The sequence below is a fragment of the Mustela nivalis genome, assembly GCF_964662115.1.
Source record: "Mustela nivalis genome assembly, chromosome: 1".
Classification (NCBI taxonomy): Eukaryota; Metazoa; Chordata; class Mammalia; order Carnivora; family Mustelidae; genus Mustela; species Mustela nivalis.
In genome coordinates this window covers 3,420,968-3,446,953 of record NC_139020.1, presented here as the reverse complement: position 1 = coordinate 3,446,953, position 25,986 = coordinate 3,420,968, and the positions used below count along the sequence as shown (strand labels likewise).

The 25,986-nt window shown below is 50.1% G+C and overlaps 1 protein-coding gene across 8 annotated transcripts in view; it reads left to right on the top strand.

The window, feature by feature from the left end:
• The first annotated feature begins 9,240 nt into the window (after positions 1-9,240).
• The window catches only part of ABCG1 (ATP binding cassette subfamily G member 1), a 66,242-nt gene continuing 49,496 nt past the window's right edge, over positions 9,241-25,986 (top strand). Inside the window, exons 1-2 of one of the 8 annotated variants that reach the window (XM_082721615.1) lie at positions 9,241-9,347; positions 10,057-10,118. In XM_082721615.1, coding sequence (XP_082577741.1) covers positions 10,065-10,118 — 54 coding nt within the window. In that variant the 5' untranslated portion in view covers positions 9,241-9,347; positions 10,057-10,064. Of the gene's footprint in view, positions 9,348-9,923; positions 10,119-22,826; positions 23,000-25,841; positions 25,945-25,986 lie in introns of those variants that run through there. The other 7 variants (XM_082721616.1, XM_082721612.1, XM_082721613.1 and 4 more) reach the window with 7 other exon arrangements.

Genomic DNA, 25,986 nt, shown 5'->3' with positions numbered 1-25,986 from the left:
GGGGCTCGACCCCAGGACCCTGGATCAGGGATCTGAGCCGAGGGCAGGTGCTTCACAGACTGAGCCCCCCGAGCGCCCTCTCTTTACATTTTAATATAAACACTTCGAAGCATGACAGCAGAGAGAGTAGTACGACAAACCGCCGTGTGTCCTCCCCCTGGCTTTAAGACCCATCAACAAACCTGTTTCTATCTTCAGACAGAGGGGCTGGGTTGGGAGCCGAAGGGGAGCCGCCGGCCCGGAGGGGAGCGGTCGGCGCGGAGGGGAGAGGTGGCGGGGAAGCGAGTAGGAGCCCGACGGAGGTGTAGAAGTGTCGGGGGGCAGTGATGCCCAGTTAGGGCAGGAGTGGGTCTCCCTAGGGACTGAACAGTGGAGCTGATGTCCTGTCGAGCCTGCCCCACTTTCTGCTCCTACGTCTTCAGGATTAATTTAAGGCTTGGAAAGGGACATTCTCGGCACACTCTCAGTTTGTGATTAGACCATTAAGAAAGGTGTTTTGAGGGGCACCTGGGTGGCTCAGTGGGTTAAGTGTCTGCCTCCGGCTCAGGTCATGATCCCAGAGTCCTGGGGTCAAGCCCCGCATCAGACTCCTTGCTGGGTGGGGGTCTGCTTTCCCCTCTCTCTCTGCCTGCTGCTCCCCCACTTGTGATCTCTGTCTGTCCAATAAATAATAAAGAAAATCTTTAAAAAGAAAAAGATGTTTTGATAGTTCTGTATGAAAAAAACACTCAGAGGTAAGCCATGGGGGAATGGCCTGGACTCGGAACCAGCAGGCCTGGGATGGGGCCGCCTCACTCTCTCTGTGCCCTGGGCAAATAGCAGAGCTCTCTGGGCCTCAGTCGCCTCATCTGCAAAGTGGGGATATTATCGGGTGACTGACTCACCCGGGTTTTAGCACCGAAAGTCCCACATCCCGGGGACTCCTGTCGCAGCTGCCTCCAGTCCTGGGAAAACCAGGACAGCCGGTCACCGGAGATAATACGTCCACGTCCCGGCTGTCCTGGAAATAATACGTCCACGTCCCGGCTGTCCTAAGGAGTAAGGCACACGGAGTATGTAAACAGCTGAGCAGGTGCTGGGCATGCGGTAGGCACGTATTTTCACAATCACGGGAACAGTTACAGACATCTTCCACTTGGGACAAAGTGTGACATATTAAAATTTGGTGTACAAAACAGATTAGGGGTTGTAAACGAGCCGGCTTAAGGGGTTTGGGTCAGAAGGGCCCTATTTCTCTCTCCCTAACTCCGCAGCCCAGCGCTGGCCGACTGGATGCTGGCTGCCGGGAGGGCGCACCCGTCCTCCGCCGGCAGGACCGACACCTTGAGGCCTGTCACGCGCCGGCAGTGGCTCATGGGACACGGCGATGATTGGTGCCTCAGTGACGATACTCCCGGAGGCCCACGTGCCCGGCCAGCCGCAGGCTCTGGCAGCAGATTACAGAGGGTGGAGGGGTCGGACTGCCGTCGCCTGGTCCTCTCCGGTGGAGAGGTGCTGCGGGAGCGTTGACAATGGCAGGGTCAAAAGGGCATTTACTGTGATGAAATGTCACCGCTGAGGCCATGACAGCCAGGCAGGTTGGGGCCTGTTGTTAACAGATATGGCTCTGGAAGGTTGAGCAAACCTGTAGCCAGGGGCTTTGGCCTCCCAGACCAAAGCAGAGACGTCAAATACAGACCAGCAAGAAGGCCTAGGCCAGGCATTTACTCATCTAAAATCTATCATCATCAGGGCGCCTGAGGGGCCAGTCGGTGAAGTGTCTGCCTTCAGCTTTGGCCATGATCTCAGGGCCCTGGGATCAAGCCCCGCATCGGGCTTCCTGCTCAGCGGGGAGCCTGCTCCTTCCTCTCCCACTTCCCCTGCTCATGCTCTCTCACTGTCTTGGATAAATAAATAAAATATAAACAAAACAAAATCTATCACCACCTATCTATCGTGTAAATCTATTTATCCACCATCCACCCATCCATCCATCCGTCATTCATTAACTTGAAAGGACCTCCTAAATGTGGTTGCTTCACTATGTTAATAACAAGACATCTTTTTTATTTAAAAAACCTGAAAGATTTGCAGTGAGCTTCAGGGAAGACCTGACCTCTGCACGGGTCGGGGAACCAGCCAGTTCTTCCCACCGAAAGCCGTAGACACAACACGAGCTCTGCTGGAAAGCTGGGTTGTAGGTCCTGTGGATGCCTTTGGGTCCCCAGTCCCCTGTCTGGGTTCTGAGCTGGGCTGTGGGAAGCAAAATTTTCAGCAGGGTGTCAGGGGTTTTGCTGATTCTGCTGTGTAAAGATACCCCCTCCCACAGGGTTCATGGTGTGCTGCCCCAGTCCTGGAGCGCCTGGTCACACCTCGGGAACTGTCTCCAGAGAAGGTCCCATTGGAACAGAGAGTTTGAGGGGGTAGCTGTCCATGAAAAACATGTTTACATGACAAGAATAGAATTTTAGCATATTAGACAAAGCATCTTCACATTACATTGTAAATCAATCACCAAAATATGATTTTACTTCTCCCAAATCCATTAATGTACAATTATGAAGATATGTGAAGTATGGTAGGATAAAATGCCAGTAAGAATTCAGGGGCAGTGCATAGTGGCTACACAGGTCATAGGTGGCCATGTTTTTCTGGATGCTGAATCAGGAGATAGGTCCTTTTCAACACAGCAATTTCAGAGATCCAGGCAATAGGAATGTTATGTATAAGAAAGCCTTTCCCCCAGAACACTATCCCATTCTTTTCCCTGCAACACTTAGACATCATTGGGCACACAATAGTTCCAGATTTCTGTGCCCAGCTGTGGAATCCTTGATAAGTACCTCTTCTATGATGGACTTCTGGAAATTATCCAAGTGTCTTCTTGCATATAAGAGCACATCTTTCCTCGGGGAATTCTAAAAATATGGCAGGCACTGACTTTCCTGGTGAGGGTGTAGCCAGGGTTGGCAAACACTCTCAGACTGCCCTGCCCCTTCCCTTGGCAGACATCACTAATCGCAGACTGCCTATTCCCTTTCCTTGGCAGACATCACTAATCAATCAGGGCACTGTGTTCTGCTGAGTCCTGTTGTGGCCTGTGGGGGATGAGGGTAAAGACAGTCATCCTGACGGATCCAGCTCGGCCTGGAGGAGGAACCCAAGGTTAGATCCTTTGTCCTGATGGGGAGCTCTGGCTGGTTCACCTCCTCTGCTCTTTCTTGTGAGCGGGATCCACAAGCCAGCCTAGGACTCCAGGCTCTGCTCTCAGAAATGAGTAAGAGCTTTACTAGGAAACACTGAGTCAGCCTGGGGCTCAGCTCTTCCCACCAATTCCCTGCTTTGCCTCCATGGCCCTGGCCTGGACCCCGCTGGGCCACGGTGGCCCACGACCCCAACCCCACCTGGAGGCAGGTGGGAGTCCCAGGGCCTGTGTCCCCAAAGATGGGTCTCGTGCAGGAAGGAGGATCCAGCCCATACCCCGTGTCCTGGAGGTCGGAGGCTGAATTGGGGATATTTTCTGACAAACAGAGTGCTGTAGGGTTCTCTCTAATGAGTTCCACAATTTAGTACGGGGAGGAATTGCAGTAATGCAGGGTATCTACAAGGGAAACAAGAATGGGCTTTTATGGCTCTGCCTGGGAACCTAACCCCTGTGTCTATGGGAAAACGCATTCTTGATTCTCCACAATAAGCCAGAGAAAGGGCTGGCACGTTCGGCACAGGGAAGGCCAGCACCCCGGAGGCAGCGTCCATTTCCCCGCCCCCGGGGACTGGGACCAGCCAAGGTGGAGGGGTGACACCAACAGGGCCACCGCGCGCCCCACGTCCTGCGCTCCGCGGGGGCGGGGCTGGGGAGGGTCCTTTCTGCTGTGCTCCACGCGCATTGTGTAAAGCGCTTCTAGAGCCCCGATCTGCAAGTTGGGATTTCTACCATTCTAAAAGCAAAGCCCTTGGCAGCTGGTGTCCCCATACGAAGGACGAAGGACCCGGCGTCGGTTCTGGGTGGGCGTGGCCTAAAGAGCGGGCCGGGAGGCGGGGAGGCCTGAATGGAGCTGGCGCTCTGCTGTGGCCCTGCAGGACCGCTACTGCCCAGATGGAATTTTCTTTGACACTCACCGGTCGAGGCTGGTTCTCACGGGTTCTAGACGTCGATGAGGTCTCCGTGGCCCTGTCTGCCAGCTGCTCCGCGCTCAAGGCCAGCGCGAAAAACCCACCCGCTCGGCTTAGCCCAGACGCCTGCCTGCGAGCAGCACCTGCCCGCGCTTGCGGGGAGAGCGACTGGGCGTCGGACGAGCGCTGGTGCAGACCCGCCGCCGTCCCTCCCGCTTTCCAGGCCCTCTGGCCCCGCTCCGGCACTTGGCTCCCTTGGCTTTTGTCTCTCCTCTTGGCTCCAGGGCTCTCAGCCTGCCCCGTGGCCGCCGCGACTGTCCCTGCGTGTGAGCGGGCCTGAGGTTTTGCCAGCATCCCTGGGACTTCTACCAAATAGTGTACGTGTGTTTTCCGGTCCCAGCCTTGTGAGATATCCTCCCCTGCTTCTCCGGAGTCCGTGTTCTGAATTTAGCCAGCAGGAAGAGGTGCTTGCGGGAATCTGCTGCCCTGGACCGGGAACATCTTCGGGCCCCTCTTCCGGTGTTGGGGACAAAAGGCTCTGCCCCCAACTTCCTGCTTTGTTGTTGTTGTTGCCGTTTGGGTGCCTGTTTTTCTCAAGCCCCTTTAACCTTTGGCATAGTAAGAAAATGTCCCCGGACTTTTTGGGAAGAGCAAGTAAGGCAGTGGATGTGGACTCATGCTTTACTTCCCATTTCTTAACCTGTGGCCCATCAGGAGAGCCCCACCCTCGCCCTCGTGTCCCCAGGGGGCTCCGTCTGGATGCCACAATCTTGCCCCACAGCGACCTCAGACCGCACCACCCCGCAGGACCGGCACAGAGGGTGCGGGCCGCTGCACAGCCTCAGGTCAGCGGGCCGACTTAGAAAAGAGGATCAGCCACTTGCAGCCCTGGGCGCAGAGCTCCTGGGAGTGTGGGTGGGTTGGCAGCCAAGGTTTGTAAAAGAGGTGGGGGCACCTAGCCCTCAGCCTGGGCCCAGCAGCGGCTCCAAGGCATGGCCCTGGACCTCTTTCCCAGCTCCCCTGGCAGGGCTGACGCACATTCTGGGGGTGAAGGGAGGTGTTGATATCCTTGAAGAGCCCCTCTCCCAGAAGGTTCTGCCTGGAAACTCGGTTTGGGAACTCCAAATGTGGGTCATACATGGGGGAACTGGCAAGCTTCCATATGGGTGGTCCAAGTCCAAAAAAATGGTGAAAGTGATTTCTATCTGCAGACCTGGTGTTGCCAAGACAATAGGGTGTTGTTGGTGGCAGGGTCAGATGCCTCCTGATTTCCAGCGACAACATAGCTTGGGTCATTGCCTGGGTGTTATTACTAAGGGAGGATTGCAACATTCATCCCCAGACCAGTTCCTGGGTGTGCGGCAAGAGCACCCACCCCAAACAGCCGCAAGCTCTGGGCGAGAAGTCAGGCACCATTTCCTCTGAGGAAATAGCTTGCGTGTATAGAGGTCAAACTTCAGAGACTGACTCAGAGAAAGCATTAGCAGGGCCTGACATCGGAATAACCATGATAAATCTGTGAAAAAGAGAGTAAAAAAGAGAGAAATCCGATGCAAAGAGGGGGTCATTTCACAGGCGAGTCAGAATCTACAAAAATCATGAAATGGACATTTTAGATGCACAAATAAATATCTTAAATGGGAGTATTTCAGATGGCTGTAACAGCAGACAGGATACAGCAGAACCCAAGAAAATAAATCTGAGGACAGATCAGTAGAAAATACCCAAAGTGAATCACAGAGAGAAAAAGAATTATGAACACAGAATAATGCACAGGACACGTAGGGAGGACGTGACCGAGAGCAGCACAGGTGTGGCTGACATCCCGGAAAAAGAGGGGACAGCGTGGGCGAGGGAAGAGGGGACAGGAGGAGTATTTGAAGAAATAATAACAAATATTTTCCAAATCTTATGAAAGGTAGTAATGTATGGGTCCGAGAAACTAAATCCAGCTAGGATGAATAATTTTTTAAAAAATCCAGCTTAGGCACACCATAGTAAAATTATCTAAGATATCAATTTATAAACTATTATCAGTCATAGGTGATTTGGGGAAGTTCACTAATATGTGGAAATTAAAGCACATGCTCCTGAATAAACGATACTTCAAAGAAGGGAAGGGAAATTAGAATGTGCTTTGCTCTGAGTGAAAATGAAAATGAAATGAGTGAAAATGAAAAATACAACACACCAAAATTTGCAGGGGCAGAGGAAACAGTGCCTAGAGCGGAGGTCAGAACTGTAAGTGCCAAGAGTAAAAGAGAAGATCTCCAGACCAATAACTTGATCTTCCATCTTGACAACCTAGACAAAGCAGGGCGAACTAAACCCAAAGCCCGCGGAAAGAGGATCTTTCAGCAGGAAGATGGGAGATTATTATTGGAAGAAATAAATAATTGGTTTTTAGCAAAGCTGTAACATACAAAGCCTCCATATAGAAAAATCCATTTTTATTTCTACATTGTAGCCAGAAAGACGTGGACAGTGTAGTTCGAGCATACCATTTACAGTAACATGAAAATACGAAAAAGAAGAAAGCTAACAGTAAAGGTTTATTTGGTGGACAAGAACTATGCACTGGAAACTTTATAGCACCGCGGAGAGAAACCCAGGGTGACAAGTGGATGGAGAGGTCGTCCACAGACGTGGGCGAGGACACTCAGTGTCGTAAGATGTCCATTCTCTTCAAAGGGATCCATAGATCAGGGCAACCCCCGTCAAAACTCTACTGCATTTGCTTTCTTCTCTTCTCCTTTCTGATGATAACTGACAAGCTGAGTCCAAAATTTATGTGGAAATACAAAGGGTCTTGATCACTGTCATATTTTGGGACTTACTTGAAAATTGCGGTAACGGAGGTGGTGTGGTGTTGGTGTAAGGACAGACAGACAGACCAAGGGCACAGAATAGACATCCAGGAATGCACCTTCCTCCACATATGGCTACTTGATTCTATCAAAGCACTGGTCCAGTTTGACAGAGAGAGGATGCTGTTTTCAGCAAATTGGCACTGGGACCATTGAGCAAGCATATGGAAATGTGCCCCTAGACCTCTGCCTTTCACAGAGAAATCAATTTAAAATGGATCACAAACTTAGATGTGGAAACCCAAACAATGGTGCTTCTAGAAGAAAACGTAAGAAACTATTTTCATATTCTTGTGGTAGGCAGAGATTTCTTAGAGAAGACGAGCGTGCAAAGACAGCCCTAACCCATAAAGGGAAATAGTGATAAATTGGATTTTTTAAAAGATTTTATTTATTTATTTGAGAGATTGACAGTGAGAGAGAGCATGAGCGAGGAGAAGGTCAGAGAGAGAAGCAGACACCCCGTGGAGCTGAGAGCCCAATGCCGGTCTCGATCCCGGGACTCAGGATCATGACCTGAGCCAAAGGCAGTCGTCCAACCAACTGAGCCACCCAGGCGTCCCTAAATTGGATTTTTTTTTTTTAAACGAGGAACTCCTATCGTGAAAAAAACATTGAGAAACTGAACGGGAGCTCAGATTGGGGGAACACATTTGTGGGGTACCCATGTGAGGGAAGACGGACGCCTATCAGAACCTATCAAGAAATCCTACAGATCGATCCTAAAAGCAAAACAATGCAATTTTAAAAGGAGGGGGAAATTGAATGGGCACATCATTAGTGAGAACAGAAAAGCAAATTAAAACCTTGGTGGTACAATCACCTATCAGGGTGGTCATATTAAAAAAGAACCCTGAAAATCCCATGTAGGGGGCAACGGTATGAAGCAGCAGGGGTGTTTCCTTGCTGGTGGTAGAAATGTGGAAAGCTGATTGGTAGTAGTTACTAAAGTCGAACATTCTTATCCCGTACCCCGGAGATGTCACTGCTGGGGATGTCCTCAAGGGAGATGGATGTCTGGGTCCACCAGGAGACCCGAGCAAGACGGTCAGTCGCTTTACTGAGGATGGGTGAAAACCAGGCACAACTCATGTGTCCATCCGTAGAAGCAGAAAGGAAAGTCAACGACAGACGGAGGAACTGTGGGTACCACGACAGCACGGATGAGTTTCAGAAACATACTGTAGAGTGGAAGAATCCAGACTCGACGCAGGACATACGGTACGCCCATCCTATGAAGGTCAGGGATAAACAAAACTAATCTATGGCGATTGAAGCCAGGGAAGTGCTTAACTTTAGAGACGGGGGTGGATTGGGATCTGGCACAAGGAACCTTTCCCATGGTGGGAATGTTCTAGAGGGAAATGCTCTACGTCATGATCTGGGTGGTGAGTATACAAGGGTATAGATATGTAAAATTCACCAAGCCTTGTGCTTCAGCTCTTGTGCTTTGCTTTAAAGAAGAAAAAAGGAGTCCTTCTCACAGGGAAAATGTTTTGCAATCTCTGGAGCCAGACTTGACGGTTTTGGATTTGAGATTGGATACGGTCTTGCTGTGTGACCTCAGGCAGGTTATGTTACCTCTCTGTGCCTTACTTCCCCATTGTGGATAAGAACAGTGTCGGGCTCTTGGGGCTGAGATGAAGATTAAAGGAATTAGTGGCTCTAATGTTCAGAGCTCAATTTGGAACCCACCACAGCCTCCGAGGCTATCAGTTTCTGTTGTCAGGTGACGGCTGATCTCCCCTAACGCCGTGAGGTCACTTTGCCCCCCACTTTGCAGCAACAACCGCTGGCCAGGGCTGTCATGAGACGGTGTTATTGAAGTTATTCTAACCCTTCCGCGAGGAAATACTTCGTTTATCCTTAACTATTACCCTAGAGCCCTGATGCTTTTTCCTCTTTGCCATGTTGTTTTTACCTGCGTTACAAAACAGTAAATAAACTCCAAAGTGTTCACAAATGTGAAATCTATCATCTGACCAGGAGTGGGAAATGAGTAGATTTCACACTTGGCCTCTCTGTGGACCGACAGATAGCGGGTGCTCTTTTATGCTTGTGACCTTGGAGGGAGCCAACTGACCTCCAGTAACCTCACGAGCTTCCTGTTTGCTGCAGCAACAGTGGCACCAGCCCTATTATTTCACATATGATTGCATTATACCTATTTTAAAACCATTTGTCTTGTAGGTGCTGAGAGCAGAAACTGAAATCATTGCTTGTGGTTTGGGGGTTTTCACATGTCTGCAGTGATGAAAACTGAAATTCTGTCCTACAGGGCAGGGGTTTCTTCCCCTTATTAATTGCAGAATAAATACATCTCCCTGCAGAAAGGTCTGTTGTGTAGCGGAAGGGCTCCTCGAGAAGTGTTTACATCTCAGCTGCTGGGTAAGTCACTGACAAAGTGCTTTTCAGTAAAAAAATTTTTTTTCAGTATAAATGTATAGAGTAAATGTCATTAGCCGTAGGTCAAAGAAAATATGTCGTGTGTGTTAGTATAAGCACAAACAGTAATTTATATTTGAGCTGTGATGTAAAGTGTCTCTGATTTATATCGCTGAGTCAGCAAATATTGGGGAGCCAAATAGGAGGCCGGGGTCTGCTGGGTGTTGGGCTCAGTGAGAAGGAGCCAAACCCCCCACAGACCAGTGAGGGAAACACGATGCATCTGTAAATTGGGATGGGTTGCCTCTCAATGAAAAGCGAGAAGCCTTCATTTTTTCTCCAGTTTTATTGAGAAAGAATTGACATATAATGTTGTACTTGTCCCAAGGTGTACAATAGAATGGTTTGATGATGTTTATATCACAAAACAACCACACTCAATAAGCTTAGTTAACACCCATCACCACACATAATTATAATTTTTTTTCTTCTGATGAGAACATTTAAGATTTCTTCTCTTAGCAGTTTTCAGATACACGATACAATAAGGCTCTCCGTGCTGCCTGTTCTGTTCTCCAGGACGCATTTGTCGTAGAACTGGAACTTTCAAACTTCGGACTACCATATCGACACCTTCACAGTGGACCTTGGGATGTCGTCACTCTGAGCTGGGAGGCCCTCTGTACCTTAATCCATCCACTTTTCCTTGTAGAACGTCCCATGTGGAGCGGTTCTTCACAGGAGGGAACGAAGACTCAGCCATTTGGGAAGATGGTGAGCGGCGGCAACACTGGTGGTGGGTCAGGGAAGGTCGTGGTCTCAGAGCCCAGAGGATAAGGTCAGATGCCCACGACCCTTCTGCTCTTTCCCCTTCTTGGCTCCAGGGCCCATAACTACCCCATCTTCCTCAACCCTCACCGTGGTACTCTTAGTATTCCCACTTTACTGATGAAGATGGAGGCTTTGAGAGGTGAGGACCAGCCCAGCACCACAGATGGCTAGTGACGGGCTGGCGTCCCTTCCGCCGCCGTCCCTGCCGGTGCCTGGGCACTTGAGCACGCACACACAGGAGTGCTAGTAAGGAGGAAGAGAATTGTTCCGTCCATCTTCACCTTCTCAAAGTGACAGTTGACAAAGAGCGGTCACAAGTGCTTCCTTGTCCAGCAGCCCACTGTGTGGTCCCGAGCGACCTGGTACCCTCTGGTTTCATGTCCTCTCCCTATTCATCCCCCAAACTCTGCCACCTACGTCCTCATTCCCCATAGTCCGTGTGATGTCTGCTCAGTGCCACAGGTGGGTATGAGGCCGCCTCGTCTCGAGTGGCCTCACTCAGGACAGTTCTGTGACTTAAAAGAAAATTGACCTTTGAATTTTGAGATAGTTGTAGGTTCCCACGGAGTTATAAGGAAGAACCCAGAGGGATCCTATGTACGCCTGGCCCAGCTCCCCTCTTGGTCACGTCTTGCAAAATGAGTACAACATCACATCCCTGATGTTGATACTGATAAAGTCCAGACACAGAATGCCGCTCACAAGGCTCCCTCGTACCACACTCCCATACCCCCACACTCCCATACCCCCACTCTCTTTCTTTCCACCCCATCTCCTCCTTAACCCCGGCAATCACAAGTCTGTTCCCATCTGTGTAGTCATGTCATTTCAAGAACTTCACATGAAAGGAGTTGTACAGTGTCTAGCCTCTTCAGTTCGGCTTTTTCCAGGAGAATTCTCTGGAGATCGACCCAGGTTGTTGGATGTTGAGTAGTTCGTTACTTTGTACTGTTGAGTAGTGTGCCATGGTGTAGACCACAGGTCACTATTTCCTTATCGATGGACATCTGTGCTGTTTGTAGGTTTTGGCTAATCACAGACAAAGCTGCCGTTAATGTCTGTGTACTAATTTTTGTCTGAATGTGATTTTTCATTTCCCTGGAACAAATGTCCAGGAATGTATTTGCTAGAAGTTGAGGAAATCGCCCTCTATTTCTATTTTTCTAAGTTAAAACAAAAGCCAACCATGAATAGGTGTTCAGTTTTGTCAAGGGTTTTGTCCTTATCAATTGGCATGATTTTGTGATTTTTCTTCTTTATGTCACCATGTCCGTTAACATGGTAAATACATGGATGTGCAAATGTTGAATTAGACTTGCATGCTTGGGATAAACCCCATTTGGATGTAGTGTATCATTTTAAATGTATATCGCCGAATTCTGTTTGCTACTATTTTGTTAGTGACTTTTGCATTTATATTTATGAGAGATTTTGATCTGTAGGGTTTTTAAAAAATATTATCTTTATCTGATACCAAGGCTATGCTCATTAAATAAGATGAATTGTGAAGTGTTCCCTCTTTTTTTTAATTTTTGGAGGAGATTGTAGAGAGTTGTTGTGAATTCTTTAAACACTTGGTAGAATTCTCCAGGGAAGCTGCCTGGGTCTGAAGAGTTCTCTTCCTTCCTCCCTCCGTCTCCTTTTCCTTCCTTCCTTCCTTCCTTCCTTCCTTCCTTCCTTCTCTTTTTCAGTTTTATAATAATTAATTCAGTTTCCTTTGTCGTTATAGGGCTATTCAAATAATCTGTTTTAGATTCAGTGAGTTGTAATTTATGCTTTTGAGGAATTCGTTCATTTCATCCAGATTGTCCAATTTAAATGTGCAGAGTTGTTTGTAGTGTTGACTCATTGTCCTTTGGACGTCTGTGGGATCTGTACTGATAACTCCTGCTCCATCTCTAATATTGGTAATTTGTGTCTTGCATGTTTTTCCTTTGTCAGACATGTTGGAGGATTTTTTAATTTTAATCATCATTTCTAAATGATCAGTCAAGCTTTGTGTTCCATTGACTTTCTTTATTCTCCTACTTTTAATTTCATTGATTTCTTGTCTTTATTATTTTCTTTATTTTGGTTTATTTTGCTCTTCTTTATCTATATTCTTGAGGTGATTAGATTAGATTATGAATGAGACTTTTCCTAATTTTTTAAATATTTTATTTATTTATTTGACAGACAGAGATCACAAGTAGGCAGAGAGGCAGGCAGAGGGGGGTGGGAAGCAGGCTCCCCACTGAGCAGAGAGCCTGATGCAGGCCTTGATCCCAGGACCCTGAGGCCATGACCTGAGCTGAAGGCAGAAGCTTAACCCACTGAGCCACCCAGGCACCCCAGACTTTTCCTAATTTTTAATTTATATGATTTTAGCATTGTAAATCATTGTATGATTTTAGCCTTTAGCTCTCACATGTGTGCTTTCATTTTAATTCAGTTAACTATATTTTGTTTGCCATTAAGATCCAAGGGTCCAGGGATTATTTGGATGCATGTTGCTTAGATTCCAAGTGTTTGTGGAGATTTTCCTATTATCTTTCTTTTATTGATTTCTAGTTTGACTACATTTGGGTCAAAGAACACACTCTGTGTAATTTCAGTTCTTTAAATTTAATTTAAATTTGTGGAGGTTTGTTCAATGGCCCAGGATTTGATCTATGGTAGTACCTGTTCCATGAACATTTGAGAAGAATGTGTACTTTTCTGTCATTGACTGGAGTGGAATGTTCTATAAATACTAATTGGGTCCTGTTGGTCAGTGGTGCTATTGGGTTCTATATTCTTGCTAAATTTTCTGTCTAGTTCTAGCAGTTATTGAGAGAAGCAATGAAGTATCCAACTGTAATTATGAATTTATCTATTTCTCTTTTGGTTCTATCGAGTTCTGCTTCCCATAGTTTGTAGTTCTGTTGTTTGGTTTGTTTATATTTAATGTGAGTATTGACCTGTTGGGTTTAAACATGCATTTTATTTTTTTATTTTCTGTGTTCTCAGTTTTTCCTTTACCTGTTTTCCTTTTCCTGCCTGGAAAGGAGTCACTTGAACATTTTTAAGAATTGCTTTTTTGACTTCTCTATAATGTTTTTGACAGTATCTCTTTGTATTGCCATTTTTAGTGGTTTCTCTGGATATTACATTACATATACATGACATCAATTTTTGCGTCATGTTTTAGAAGTTGGAGTGACATGTACAAATATTGCCTCCCTTCACATCTCTTTACTCTCCTCTGTTTATAATATAATTGTCTTAAACATTTACTTCACACTCATTTAGAAGCCCATCAGACAATATTACAATTTTTGCTTTAACCATCAAACACAATTCGAAAAACTCAATAGCAGAAGGAAAAGTTTATTTTGTTTACTCATATTGTTGCTTACAGTGTCTCTTTTTTGATACAAAAACATTTCCCTCTTTCCCATTTTCTTTATGTTTGAGAGAACTTCCTTCAGCCATTCTTTCAGGATAGGTCTCCTGGTAACAAATTTTCTTACATGTGTCTTGATTTCCCTCTCATTCTTGGATATTTTTCCTGGACATAAGAATCCTGGTTGTTAGTTCTTTCCTTTCATCAAGTGAAAAGTGTTGTACCAATTCTTTCTGACCACTACTGTTTTCAATGAGAAATCTGCTGTAATTTGAATTGCTTGTTCTTTTCTGGTAAGATGTCATGCCTCTTTCACTGCTTTCGGGATCTCTCCTTTGCCTTTAGTACCAGAAGTTTGACTATGATGTGTGTTATTGTAGATTTTTTTGGATTTACTCTATGTGGAGTTACTCAACTTCTTGAATCCTTTGAATTTGGAGGTTTCTGTCTTTTTCCAAATTTGGGAAGTTTTAGCTATTATTTCTTTGAGCATTTTCCTTTCTCTTAAAGATTTTATTTTATTTTATTTTTTTAATGAGAGAGAGCATGCATGAGTAGGGGGAGGAGGAGAGGAGGAAGGAGAGAGAGAATATCAAGCAGATGCTACGCTGAGTGTGGAGCCTGTCCCAGGGCTCAGTCTCATGACCCCAAGATCATGACCTGAGCCAAAGCCAAGATTCATATTCTCAATGGACTGAGCCACCCAGGCACCTCTCTTTGAGAATTTTCAACCTCTAATCACCCTTCTGAAACTATCAATTTGCCATTAGATCTTCTGTTATAGTCCCATATGTCCCTTAGCTTCTGCTCATGTTTCGTACAGCCTCTATTCTCATTGTTGTCCAGACTGGGTAATTCTGTTGTTCTTTTGTCCAGTCCACTGATTCTTTCTCTTCTGCTCTCCATTCTGCTGTTGAGCCCATCTGCTGAGTTTTCCAATTTAGGTATCACTTTTTTGGGGGGGTATCTTTTATTCCTTTGTTGAGAGTTTCTGTCTTTTCATTTGTTTCAAGTGTGTTTGTAATTGTTCACTGAAGCATTTTGATAGTGGCTGCCTTCAACCTTTGTTAGGTGATTATAACATTTTTGTCATCTTGGTGTTAGCATCTACTGATTGGTTTTTTAAATTTGGATTTCTTGGTTCTTGGGTAATGAAAGACTTTTGATGGAAGCCTAAATATTTTTGGTATTATGTTATGAGACTTTGGATCTCATTTAATCTTTCTGTTTAGCTGACTTCCTCTGACATCACTCAGGTAGGAGAAGTGGGAGGGCACTGCCTCCTTACTGCCAGGTGAAGGTAGAAGTCCAGGTTCCCTGTTTGCTGACATCCAAGGGAGGAGCTCCTCATTTCTGCTGGAACAGTTGGCCATCACCCACAACACTTCCCTGGCCAGGAGAAGTAGGAGACCTTATTATTGCTCCCTACTTGATCCCCACTGACACCATGATTTGGAGGGAGTGTAATGTCTTTGTTTACACAGTGTGGTGGTGAAAGTCCTAAATCTGCTGAGTCTCTTCTGCCACCACTCCAGTGAGGGAAGGAGGGGCTCTTCATGACTGCCTGATGGGCATGGTTCCAGCCTCTGAATATGGCCTTCTTTGACACCATTTTGATGAGGGATGGGGGCAGTTTTGGGTGCTTACAGCCGGAGGAGGTAGAAACCTAGGCTCCCCACTCACCTTTATTAGTGTAGGTGGGTGTGGTATTTGACTGAACACCAATTGTCTGAAAAATTTCTGTATTTCTAGGGTGCCCCTTTTCTGTCTCTTTAGCCAGAGAGAGTAGCCTTTTGTTGGGGCTTGCTTTGTCTGTGTCCCTGAGCATTTTCAGGTTGTTGGTTTCTTCAAATGCAAGTCTGGGCTATATGAGGCACAAAGAAAACCCAGGGACCTCACCACAGTGTCATTCTGTGGGTCCCAAGGTCCCCGGGCCATCTGGCTTATGTTCCCCACTTTTCAGGGTCTCCTCATGTGCTTTGTACAACGTCCAGTGTTTTTAGTGGTGCTCAGGTGGGGGGAAGAGAGAAAAGCATATCCCTCCATCTCCCCACTAGCCTGCTTGTGATTTTTAACAGATTAAGTGTGGGCTTCTTGAGATCTCTGTCCCTATTTGAGAGAGCCGTGATGGTCAAATGCAAGGGGTGCTTAGCAGGAGTCAGGAGACCTGGGGCTTTTCAAACCTTAAGGAATCTCAATCTCCTTACTTCCAAGTGCAAAGATCATTTCCTGAGATCATTTCTGAGGCTAAGTTCCTTACGGTAGCTCATTTCCCCTCCCTTCCCTTAAAAGGTAGCCAAGTCTTTTTTTTTTTTTTTTTTTTTTTAATTAAATTGTTTTTCTTCTGCCTTGGGGACTTTTGAGTTGCAAGGCCCTGCCTAGAAGTTTCCAAACATACAGAAGATAATCTCCCCCAACCAAATTTTTGCTTTCAAAAACCCAAGTTTAAGTAGGTGATTGCCCAGGTCTTCCTGGGAGGTAGGAGAAGAGGAGTTGGAGAACTGGAGAAGAAAGGCAGGAGTCCCAGGCCTGGGAAAGGGGAAGGGTAGGGTCTTCAGATGACGGGAGAGCTCAGGCATCTCAGGGAGGCAAGAGGGCTTCAGGGCACCGGACACACAGGGCTTGAGCTGTGGTCTTCGGAGCCAGGAGGAATAGATCTGTGCCTGAGCTGGCATGGCGTGGAGACACTGCCTTCCAGGGACCAGGGACACATTATTTGACTGCTAAGGAAAGTGAAACGTGGCCTTCCTAGACCTGGGGCTGGGGTGTTGGATTCACATGTGATCCAGTGATGGCATCTGCCTCCCTTTGCCTGCAGGGGTATCCTGAGTGTCCCATGGGATCATGCATGGTTCAGTACTTTTCGAAACATTGGAGGTTATTCAACATAGCTCTTGATGTTTATCAAGCGCCTAGTCTGGCTAGAAGATATGCTAAGAATGATGATGGAGGCAAAGATACATTCCAGAGACACTGGGATTTATGATTTCCTGAGGGAGATAAGGCAAGTGCTCAGATGAACAGGGACCAACGCAACCAAGCACTATGGGGTTGACCTATAACCTATTTGTGAGGATTTCCCCATACACTGGCGTAGGGGCCCCGACTTTTAACAGCCTGTTTGTCCTAATCAGGATTTTTAGGCTGCAAGGGACGGAAACCTGATTCATGCTCATTCAAGGTCAGAGGGAGAGTACTGGTTCTCATAATGAGGGTGACCAACATTTGCGTACAAGACGCACACGGTGAGCCGGACATGTTTATCACAAAATTGACTCATTCAATCCTCCCAATGATCCTGAGATGGGCACAGCTGTCAGTCACTCTATAGCTGCAGTCATGGAGGTACCGGGAGGCACAAACTTGTTGCAGGGGCCGAGCACTTCCCACAAACTGCACAGCCTCTGTGCCTCCGTGGTCTCCCTTCCCAGCTGGCCAGTCTCCGCAGGTAGGGAAGGTGGCCACTGTGTGGGGCTGTCAACCCCCAAAGGAAAGGAAAGCCTCTCCTTCTCAGGGCCCTGGCAAGTCCCAGGGAGAACTCTGATGTGCCCTCTCAAACCCAGGCTGGTAAATCCTCTCCAGTGGCCTTGGGGATGGATTGTTCTGACTGGTTCTGGGTGGGGCTTGCGTATTAAGATTGATCACAGGCAGTTAGGGCAGAGCAGCTCTGCAGAGGAAAAGTGGGGTGCACCCCCCAAACTACCAAACTTCCCCAACCGGTCCCTTGAATGGGAATGGTTGGGAGGCTTTTATTTCTGTGTGGGAGGCGGTGTCCAGTAATTTTCCGGTGTCTGTCCCTTGGACTTCTGTCCTGGTCTTCAGTTTTGGAGGTCATCTCATTGCCATACTTCCTCTTTCTTCATTTGTGGAAATTGTTTCCTAGAACTTTCTTGCCACTCTCTGCTCTGTGCTCATGGAAGAAAACAGGAATCACTGCAACACTAACTTTTTCCTAACTTAGCTCATGAGTATGGTCTTGTATTTTTCTTTCCCTGAAGCCATCCCTCATAACCTCACCATTCCGTCTTTGGCACTCCCCCTCTCCCTACCTCCACCCTGCATGCACCTGCCGCCCCTCGTCTGCCCCCACTTCCCAAAAGGTGAGGAGGGAGGGGTCCCCTTTGGATCTGGGACGCTGGGGACAGAACATGACAGGGGGCAGGAGGGCCGAACAGGACTCCAGCAAACCATGGAGGTGAAAACAATGTTTCTTTAAAATGAACCAGCCTACACAGAGTTTCCATTTGGTGCTCAGACCCAGCCTTAGGCTGCCACCCTCCCTGATACACTGTGTCCGCTGCCTTTTCCCATCTCTACCCACAAGGGCTGGGACACGGTTGTCCTCTGCACTCGCCCCTACTCTGAATAGTCTTTCTCTCCTCCTTGCCTCCCACCCCTCCTGCCCTCGCTGTCTTTCTCCTGCTCTCTCACACCCAAATTCTTCTTTTCTCTCCATCATTCTTTCACTCTCTTCCTTTATTTATTTTTTATTTTTTTAATTTTTTTTATGTGGAGGCATTGGCTTTTATGGCAACAGAGGTAGAAAAGGCCCAGTGGCCCTAATTCTCTGTTAACATGGCAGGAAAAGGATCAGAGAAGCCCACAAATCAGGGGCCATGAGCTGAGGCAGATCTCCAGCCCAGAGCAGGTTTCCCACAGGGACGCCTCCAGGAATGCACACCTGCTGAATACGGTCCTAGATGTGGATACAGCAGGGGTGGGGTTCATCCCCGCTGGCCCAGCTCTGGGAGTCCCTGTCACATCTCCCCACTCTGTCTGCCAAGAGAAGGGGCAAGCCCCCTCCCCTGCTGCCTGGTGCAGCACCAACATTTTGCTTTTATTTGTCTGAAAACATTTACCTTCAGAGGCAAAGCTTTGGGTGGTGGAAAGCGAGCAAGTGAACACCTCCTACACCATCCCCTCCAGAATCGAGTTTCCCAGAGGCTTTGGGGAAAGCAATCTCAGGGTCACTGTGCAGCCCTTGATGTGGTGGAAGGGGGGCTGGGGACGGGCCAGGCGGACCAGCCTTCTTGAGCTTCTTGTTTTCCTCCATGAAATGGTGATATGTCAAGTGAGGGAGATGTTCCCCTGGCGGAATATGGGCGGAGCGGGCACTTTTCTCCAGTGGGGTCTCGAGCGTCCTGGGAACAGCCTGATGGATTGGCTCCAAAAGGGGCAGGGCCACCCAAGACCAGGAGGCCTGTTGTCCCCATTTGGACCCTCCCCTAAACGACATAGCAAGGCCTCCTCCAGCTTCAGGGCAAGAATTAGCCCTAAAGCGTGAAGCTCACAGAACGAGTTAGAAACATACCCAGTCCACGGGCGCCTGGTGGGCTCAGTGGGTTAAGCGCCTGCCTTCAGCTCAGGTCATGATCTCAGGGTCCTGGGATCGAGCCCCATGTTGGGGGATCCCTGGTCAGTGGGGAGCCTGCTTCTCCCTCTCTCTCTACCCCCCACCCCTGCTTGTGCTTGCTTGCTCACTGTCTTTCAAATAAATGAATAAATCTTTAATAATTAAGAGGGGGAAAAAAAAAAAGAAACATACCCGTTCTCGATGAGAACTGCAGCTTTCCCGTCTCTTCCCGTTACTGCCTGACGATACTTTGGGGCACAGTTTTTCTCCATTTTGCACCCAGCTGCCCCCAGCCCGTGTTCCAATGTGGAGATCAGCTTTGGGCAGAGGAGGCAATCTTTTTTTTTTTTTTTTAAAGATTTATTTATTTATTAGAGAGAGAGAGAGAGAGAGAGAGGGCGCACGTGTGAGTGGAGGGAGAGGCAGAGGGAGAGGGAGAGAGAGAATCTCCAGCAGACTCTGAGTCCAACATGGGTCTTGATCCCAGGACCACAAGATCATGACCTGAGCTGAAACCAAGAGTCTGACACTCAGCAACCTGAGCCACCTGGGCGCCCCCCCGAGCAGACGATCTCTGAGTGTCCTCTGAACGTGGGGCGAAAGTCATGGGTCCTAGTAAAGGAAGTTCAGGATGGTGTCGTTCTGTAATTGAGCAGAAGAAAGTCAGTTGATGGGGTCCACTTAGGTGAATGCAGGGTCAGCCCCCTGTCATCAAAGAAGGCTCAAGTTCAAAACCGTTCAGAGCCAAATTACCAAAATACAAAAAAGATTCTCTTAATAAAGAATATATTCATTATATTTCTTCCCATCCAGCTGGGAGCAGGGAGGCTGGGAAGCCACAGGGTGTCCCTGAAGGTTTCTCTGGAGGGATCTCGAGTTTGGGACCTGCAGGGGTGGGGCAGTCCAGGACGGCAAGCCCAGCCTCACCCCCTTGCAGCCCGCGCTTCATGTCAGTCCCCAGGCCCACAGCTATCCCATCTGGATGTCTAACCTACCCATCCCTCCCTTTAACCCCCTTCAGTGGACACCAAGAGCAGAGCCCTTGCAGCAGAGACCGGGTGCCTGGGGTGCCCCCCTTGCCCCGCCATTTCCCAGCCTCAGTGGCTGGAAGTCTGGCAGAGATAAATCGGACAGTCCTTCAAATGGAATTTAGGGGATAAAGGGCAAACCAGGCAACAGGAATGACATAATTATAAGGAAAGTGAAATCAGTCCCCGGTGGTGGAGTCCACTGACCTGCTTGTCCTGGGATATCGGGTGGCCGGTTCTGAGGCTGGGAAACTTGTCCTTACCGGCCGTCTGAGTAGAGCCTGGGGTCACTGTCTCCTCCGCCAGGGGAGGGAGTGCCTTGAATAGGTGGTCAGTGGGGCCCCCCAAGTTCACAAGGGACACTGGGTCAATGGGACCCATGCAGCGAAAGGTAAACAGGAAGAAGGCGCATGGTCTAAGAAGCAATATTGGGGGAAGGGGGGTTTTCTGGGGTGTTTGGTCCAGAGGAGTGAAGGTCTAGAGAGAAATAGGGCATCTAGGTTGAATAACTCGAGGCCTGCTGTGGGGAGGGGGGCCTGCCTGTCTCTGTGACTTGATGTCTTAGCAGAAATCTCCGTCGGCTTTGGGATCTGTACTGCACAGTCCTTTGATGAGTTCGTCTTGTGTTTGCCTGCTCTGCACATACACTTCTGCTCAGAGTGCCCCTAGACGACCTTGTGAAGCACCCATGTCCCAATCTTTCTGCATGGTTCCAGTGGGGCTGCTCTCCCCTTTGGCCTAATTGGCCCAGCTAATCCGTGTTTGGCAAGGCCACACCAGTGGGGGACAGTGACTGGCTCCTGGCTAATAGGGGGCAAGCCTGGAGTGGCTGGGGGGGGGGGCTTTCCAGAGACAGCCTTGCTGAGGGGGAAGCCAGCCCATGGAAAGTAGAGGCATGGAAAAAGCTGGAGACCAAGAGCTGAGGACACTATGGGTCCTTGGTCCTGGCAGGCTTGAAACCAGCATACCCTGAACCTCTCCGTTACCTGACAATGCATTGCCTTCAGCGTAAACCAGATGGGATTGGGATTCTGTTACTTGCAACCAGGAGTGCAGATACAAATGTTGCAGGTCCAACTTCTTCTACCGCTTCCTTATTCCCTAAGTTGGCACAAGATGGATGATACCAGGGAGGCTTGCTTGCTAGGTGTCATGCATGGTGGAAAGTGCTAGACACGCACCATTTCCCACATGACTGGGAGTCTTACTATCCAGCGTACAGATGTACAAGTAAGGAGTCTTTCAGCGCCTATAATGGAAAACCCAGCAGCTTGTGCTGTGCCAACAAGGACTCCCTTCCCCACTGTCTTCCCTCTCTGGCTTCACACTGAGGCTCTACCCATTGTCCCCCTGGCCGTCCCCAGAAGCCCAGCAGGCATTGCCTTCCACCTCTAGTTCCTGACCAACCGTTGCTGTAAATCACACCATACAGAACAGGGTGGGGGGGTGGGGTCGGGAGGTTTCCAGAGGGAAATTCTGCGCTCATACGTGGGAGTGAGGAGAGTTGACAGTGGACAGAACACAGAGGCCAGCGCCATAAGGCTACGATGTCACATCTCCTGCCTCGATCACATAACTGGGCAGCGTCCAGACAAATGCTCATGGCAGAACTCTCCCCTGCTGTGTTCTGCGTCTTCCTCTTACTGCTTCTTGTCCTGTCTGCTCCTGGAGCAGGCGGTGGGCTGCAGGACAAGCCACCAGCCCTGGACCCCAGAAGGGAGGCACCTTTCTCTCTGCCTTTTGGCCTCACCTCTCCGCAGAGGGTTTGGGGATTTGAATCTTCTTTCCAGTACCTTTGTAATTTTCTGGCTTCTCTGTACACTGAAGGCAACACACAGCCTGCTGGGCTGGGTGCACAGGGCAGCCCCTGAAAATACGGTGGTCATGTTTCCTTCCTCTCGGCCAAAGACAGACTAGAGGTAATGCGCTGATCTCCCAGTGCAACTAGTCAGACAAAAGCAGGGCCTCCTCCCCCTGAACTCCACATCGTACCTCCTTTCCCTCCTTTGGGTTGAGAGAAGTTGGCTGTGCTTGTCAGACCTCTGGGTGAGACGTCCACCTGCCAGGTGTGCTGGAGGTGAGGGAAGATGTGTTCCTACCTGCCGTCCCAACATGCAAACCACTGAACCAAGGCGCTGGCCTCTGATATTGGGAGTAAGAATGTCTTGTCACCGTGGTTACCGGGAAATGCTCCCACTCACATATAATAAGGGCTTTAGAAGACGCCAGGCCATCTGATATTCCAGGCTGGGGCCAAAGGAGAGGGTGTCTGGAGGTCCATTCCTTATGCAGTTACCCGAACACGGCGGTGGGCCAGGTACTGAGCCCCGCCCTGGAAACAAGCCTTTATTTTATTGGGGGCGGGGGCAGGGCAGAGGCCTGGGCACCGTCACCCAGCGTCTCTTTGTTACCCAGCTTTCGTCCTGCCTCTGGCCACGGCAGAGCTGCAGGAAGGAGTGTTGGCACTGTCTCAGTGCGTGGGGGGGGCGGGGGGTCCCCCCAGATAGGGAGCTGTGGTAGGGGGCGTCGGAGAAGCCGGTCGTTCGTTAGTCCTGGAACTCCCACCTGCAAGCAGGGCACAGAAGACCCGGCCTCCTCGCCTTCCAGTCTCCCTGACGCCCCCGCGGGCACCACGCACACAGCCGCGCGGGTTGGGGGCGGCGGTCCTGGACGGAGACCCCGCTGTCCGCCGGGCGCTCAGGGCGGCTGGTCCACCCGCCTCGAGTTTCTGGGCGCGGGGGGCTGCGGGGCTGGGGAGGACCCGCCGCACCTGCCGGGCGCAGGCAGCGGCCACTTCCGCGGGAGCAAAACAAGAGCACGCGCACCTGCCGGCTCCGCCCCGCCCCGCGCGCCGGCCAATCGCGGCTGCGTGGGCGGGGAGTGGGCGGGGCCGGCGCGGCGGGGCGGGGCCGAGGAGCCCCAGCAGCAGCCGGAGCCGGAGCCGGCGCGGGGCGCAGCGGCCCAGCCTGGAGCGAGCGCAGCCTCGTGCCCGCCGCCCGTGCCCGCCGCCGCCGCCCGTGCCCGCCGCCCCCGGGGCATGGCCTGTCTGATGGCCGCTTTCTCGGTCGGCACCGCCATGGTGAGTGAGCGCATCCTCCGCCCGCGGGGCTTGCTTCCGTTCTCCGGCAGAGCCAGGAACGCACAAAGACCCGCACCCTCACCCTGGCGGCCGCCCCTGGGTCCCCGGGGAGAAGCCCGGCTCCGACTGCCAGCCCTGACCACCTGGAGCCGCGGGGTGCTCCTTGCGCCGGCAGGGGCCGCGGGGCAGGCGGAGGGGCCAGGAGCGTGCGGGGGGCGGCCAGCAGCCCCACAAGTGCACCGATGGCCCCCCTCGGCCCCCTCCGGGTAGGGGCCTGTGCCGGGTTCCCGAGCGCACTGGGGAGGGTGGCAGCTTGGGTCGGGGGAAGGGGCGGGGGTCCTCCCTGCCGGCGCGCGCGGCCGGGGTTCGGGAACCGGCACTTCTCGCGCCACCCTCCGGAGCGCCGGGCACGGTCTGGGGGAACAAAAGAGGGAGCTGCTCCCCGAGAACCGGATCCTGCTCTGTCCCTGGCGCTCCCCGGGGGACAACAATCCCTCCCGGACCTGCTGGGGAGGGGGCGGCCGATTCCGGGGAGGCAGACTAGGGACCAGCCTGGATACCTGCAGGCCACCTTTTCCGCACCCTGGACAGAGACCAGGGTGGGGACAGGGACGCGGGTCTCCCGCTCCCGAGGGTGTCAGATCCGTAGGGGACCCCCGGGCGCCGGCAGATGAGTGCTAGACACAGTGACATCACGGGCTTGTCCCAGGGATGGTCCAAAGTCTCCTCTTGCCCCTTTCTTAGAGCTCCATAAACTCACATTAGGGGGAAAAAAAAAAACCAATCCCAAATACCCAAAACAACACACTAGCCGCCGACCCATCCAACCTGGGGCCTTTCATTTTTCTGCCTAGCGCCCCGACCTTGCAGTTCGGCACTTACGGACTCGATCTCGGGTCAGATAAAGTACAGATTGGAAGTATTCCGAATCCCACCCACCTCGCCCTCCGTTTCCAGCCCTCTCCCCGCCGTCCGCCTATGGATTTACTACCCTGCTAATTACTCCCCATAGGCTGGGAGCCCACAGCGCGCAGCGCGCACCGCACCGGGGTTTCACCCCCACCCCTCGCCTTATTTCATTTTTAGCATCCTGTGTTTGAAGTCAGCAGGGCTCGGCAGGGTTTGACCGACAGTTACCTCTTGCCTTGAGCCCAAGGAAAAAAAAAAAAAAAAAAAAGCGTAGCTGGCTGTCTGCGCATGCGCTCTCTCACCACCGCATCCCAGGCCTCCAAACAGGTTACCGTAGAACACATACCGAGCGTCGCCGGCTCATTATATAATGATTTTGTGTAAACCGATAGAATGGGGCTGCAGGCGTGCTTGGGACGTCGGTGGAGCGGGGGCGGGCGGGGGGAGGGGGGCTCGCCGACCAGGTCCCCTCTGCGGGCATGCCTTGCCTGCCTTGTCTTCTCAAGCAGGAGGTGGGGGATGGAACCACAGGAAAGGCAGCGCCTCCTCCTGACAGTTGCTTTTATCTGGTCCAACGTTCGGTAACGCCGGGCCATTCTTCCTTTTACATTTGTGCATCGCTCTGGGATTCCTAAATTATGCTGATAATGGAAAATTCGGGAGGCTATTAGGGTAGCTGTAGGTAAGGAAGGTTTCAGACCTTTTAGGTGCCGGGTAACTCTTGAAGTCCTTTCAAAGCTGCAAAAGTGGCTTATACATGTGAAAAAACAACAAATCGGAATGTTTTAAGGTATAGATGGTTTTTTCATGTCAGGATTTTTTAGTGCTATGTCCTAGTTTGATGCAGACCCAGGACCCCACTGTTCTGTGCTCACATGGAGACACTAACCACTGGGCTTATTTCTTCAGGGAACATTGTTTTGTTTGAAAAACTGTTTTCCTCCTCAAAAATCTTGTACTTTTTTTTTTTTTTTAGTTTAAAACATTCCACCCAAGTTGTAAACAAAAAGCCCCTGAGAGAGCCCCAGCGTCCTGAGCCTTCCCTCACTTCCCGCTCTGGGGTCCCACCTGGGACTGACTGTGCCAGGTGTGAGTCTGGAACAGCTGACTTGGAGGTTGGGCGAAGCTCCTGGCCTTGCGCTGGGCTGGGAGGGGCAGGCACGCGGTCCCAGCAGGGTGGTGGTGTTTGGGACTGATTGAAGTGGGGTTCAGTGGTGATGAGGTCTTCAATCTAAGTGACCATACACGGAGTACCTGCCTTTGGCTTAGTTAAGGGTGTGACATGTGGATTATTTCCCCCATGGTAGTAGCCTTGAAGATTCTTGGCTAGCGTTTTCCTCTCAGGTGCCCGAGGTTTCTGCCTTCCAATTGAAGGGTCCACTGGTCTAGGTGGGCACCAAGCCCAGGAGCAACACATGGGAGAGAGAACTGAGAGAGAAGCGTGTGCCCATGCCTGCCACCGGCATCGTCCTCTTCCCTTTCCTCCCTTCTCCATGGGCTGTGGGAAGAAGTTTCTATCTCTGTGTGTCCCTGGGTAAATAGCGTGAACCAGCCTCACAGAAGCCTGGGGGCCTGTTAGAGACCCTTCTCAGCAAAACAGGCATCTCTGTAGGCTTGTATTTCAAGTGAAGTCAGCACGCAAGAAAATATTCTCAGGAACGACAGGCAGCAACAATCCCAGATAGGGTCTCCTCGGCATTCAACACCCGTGAATGGATTTACTATTATTTGCCACTTATTATGCGGCACAAATTGTGTGTGGACGGGGAGGTCGAAGATCCCAGATGCTGGAAAAAAAATAGGGAAACATACAAAGAAAGGGAACCAATGGGGAGGGAAGATGTATTTGTTTCATTTTTAATGAGCTCAGGAGGCTGAGGACAAGCTAGCTGTAACCTACATTGCCGGCCGCTCTGGTCTGCGGATCCGTTTCCAGAGAGCTGGTCTATTTCAGAATGACAGCCACTGCCTCCCATCATCCAAGGTTTCATGATTTTCTTAATTGGGCAAGGTCATGGGACATCCGTGGAAGAAAGGTGGGTAATGGTATGCGATGCTTGGGTGTCAGGGTTTTTTGG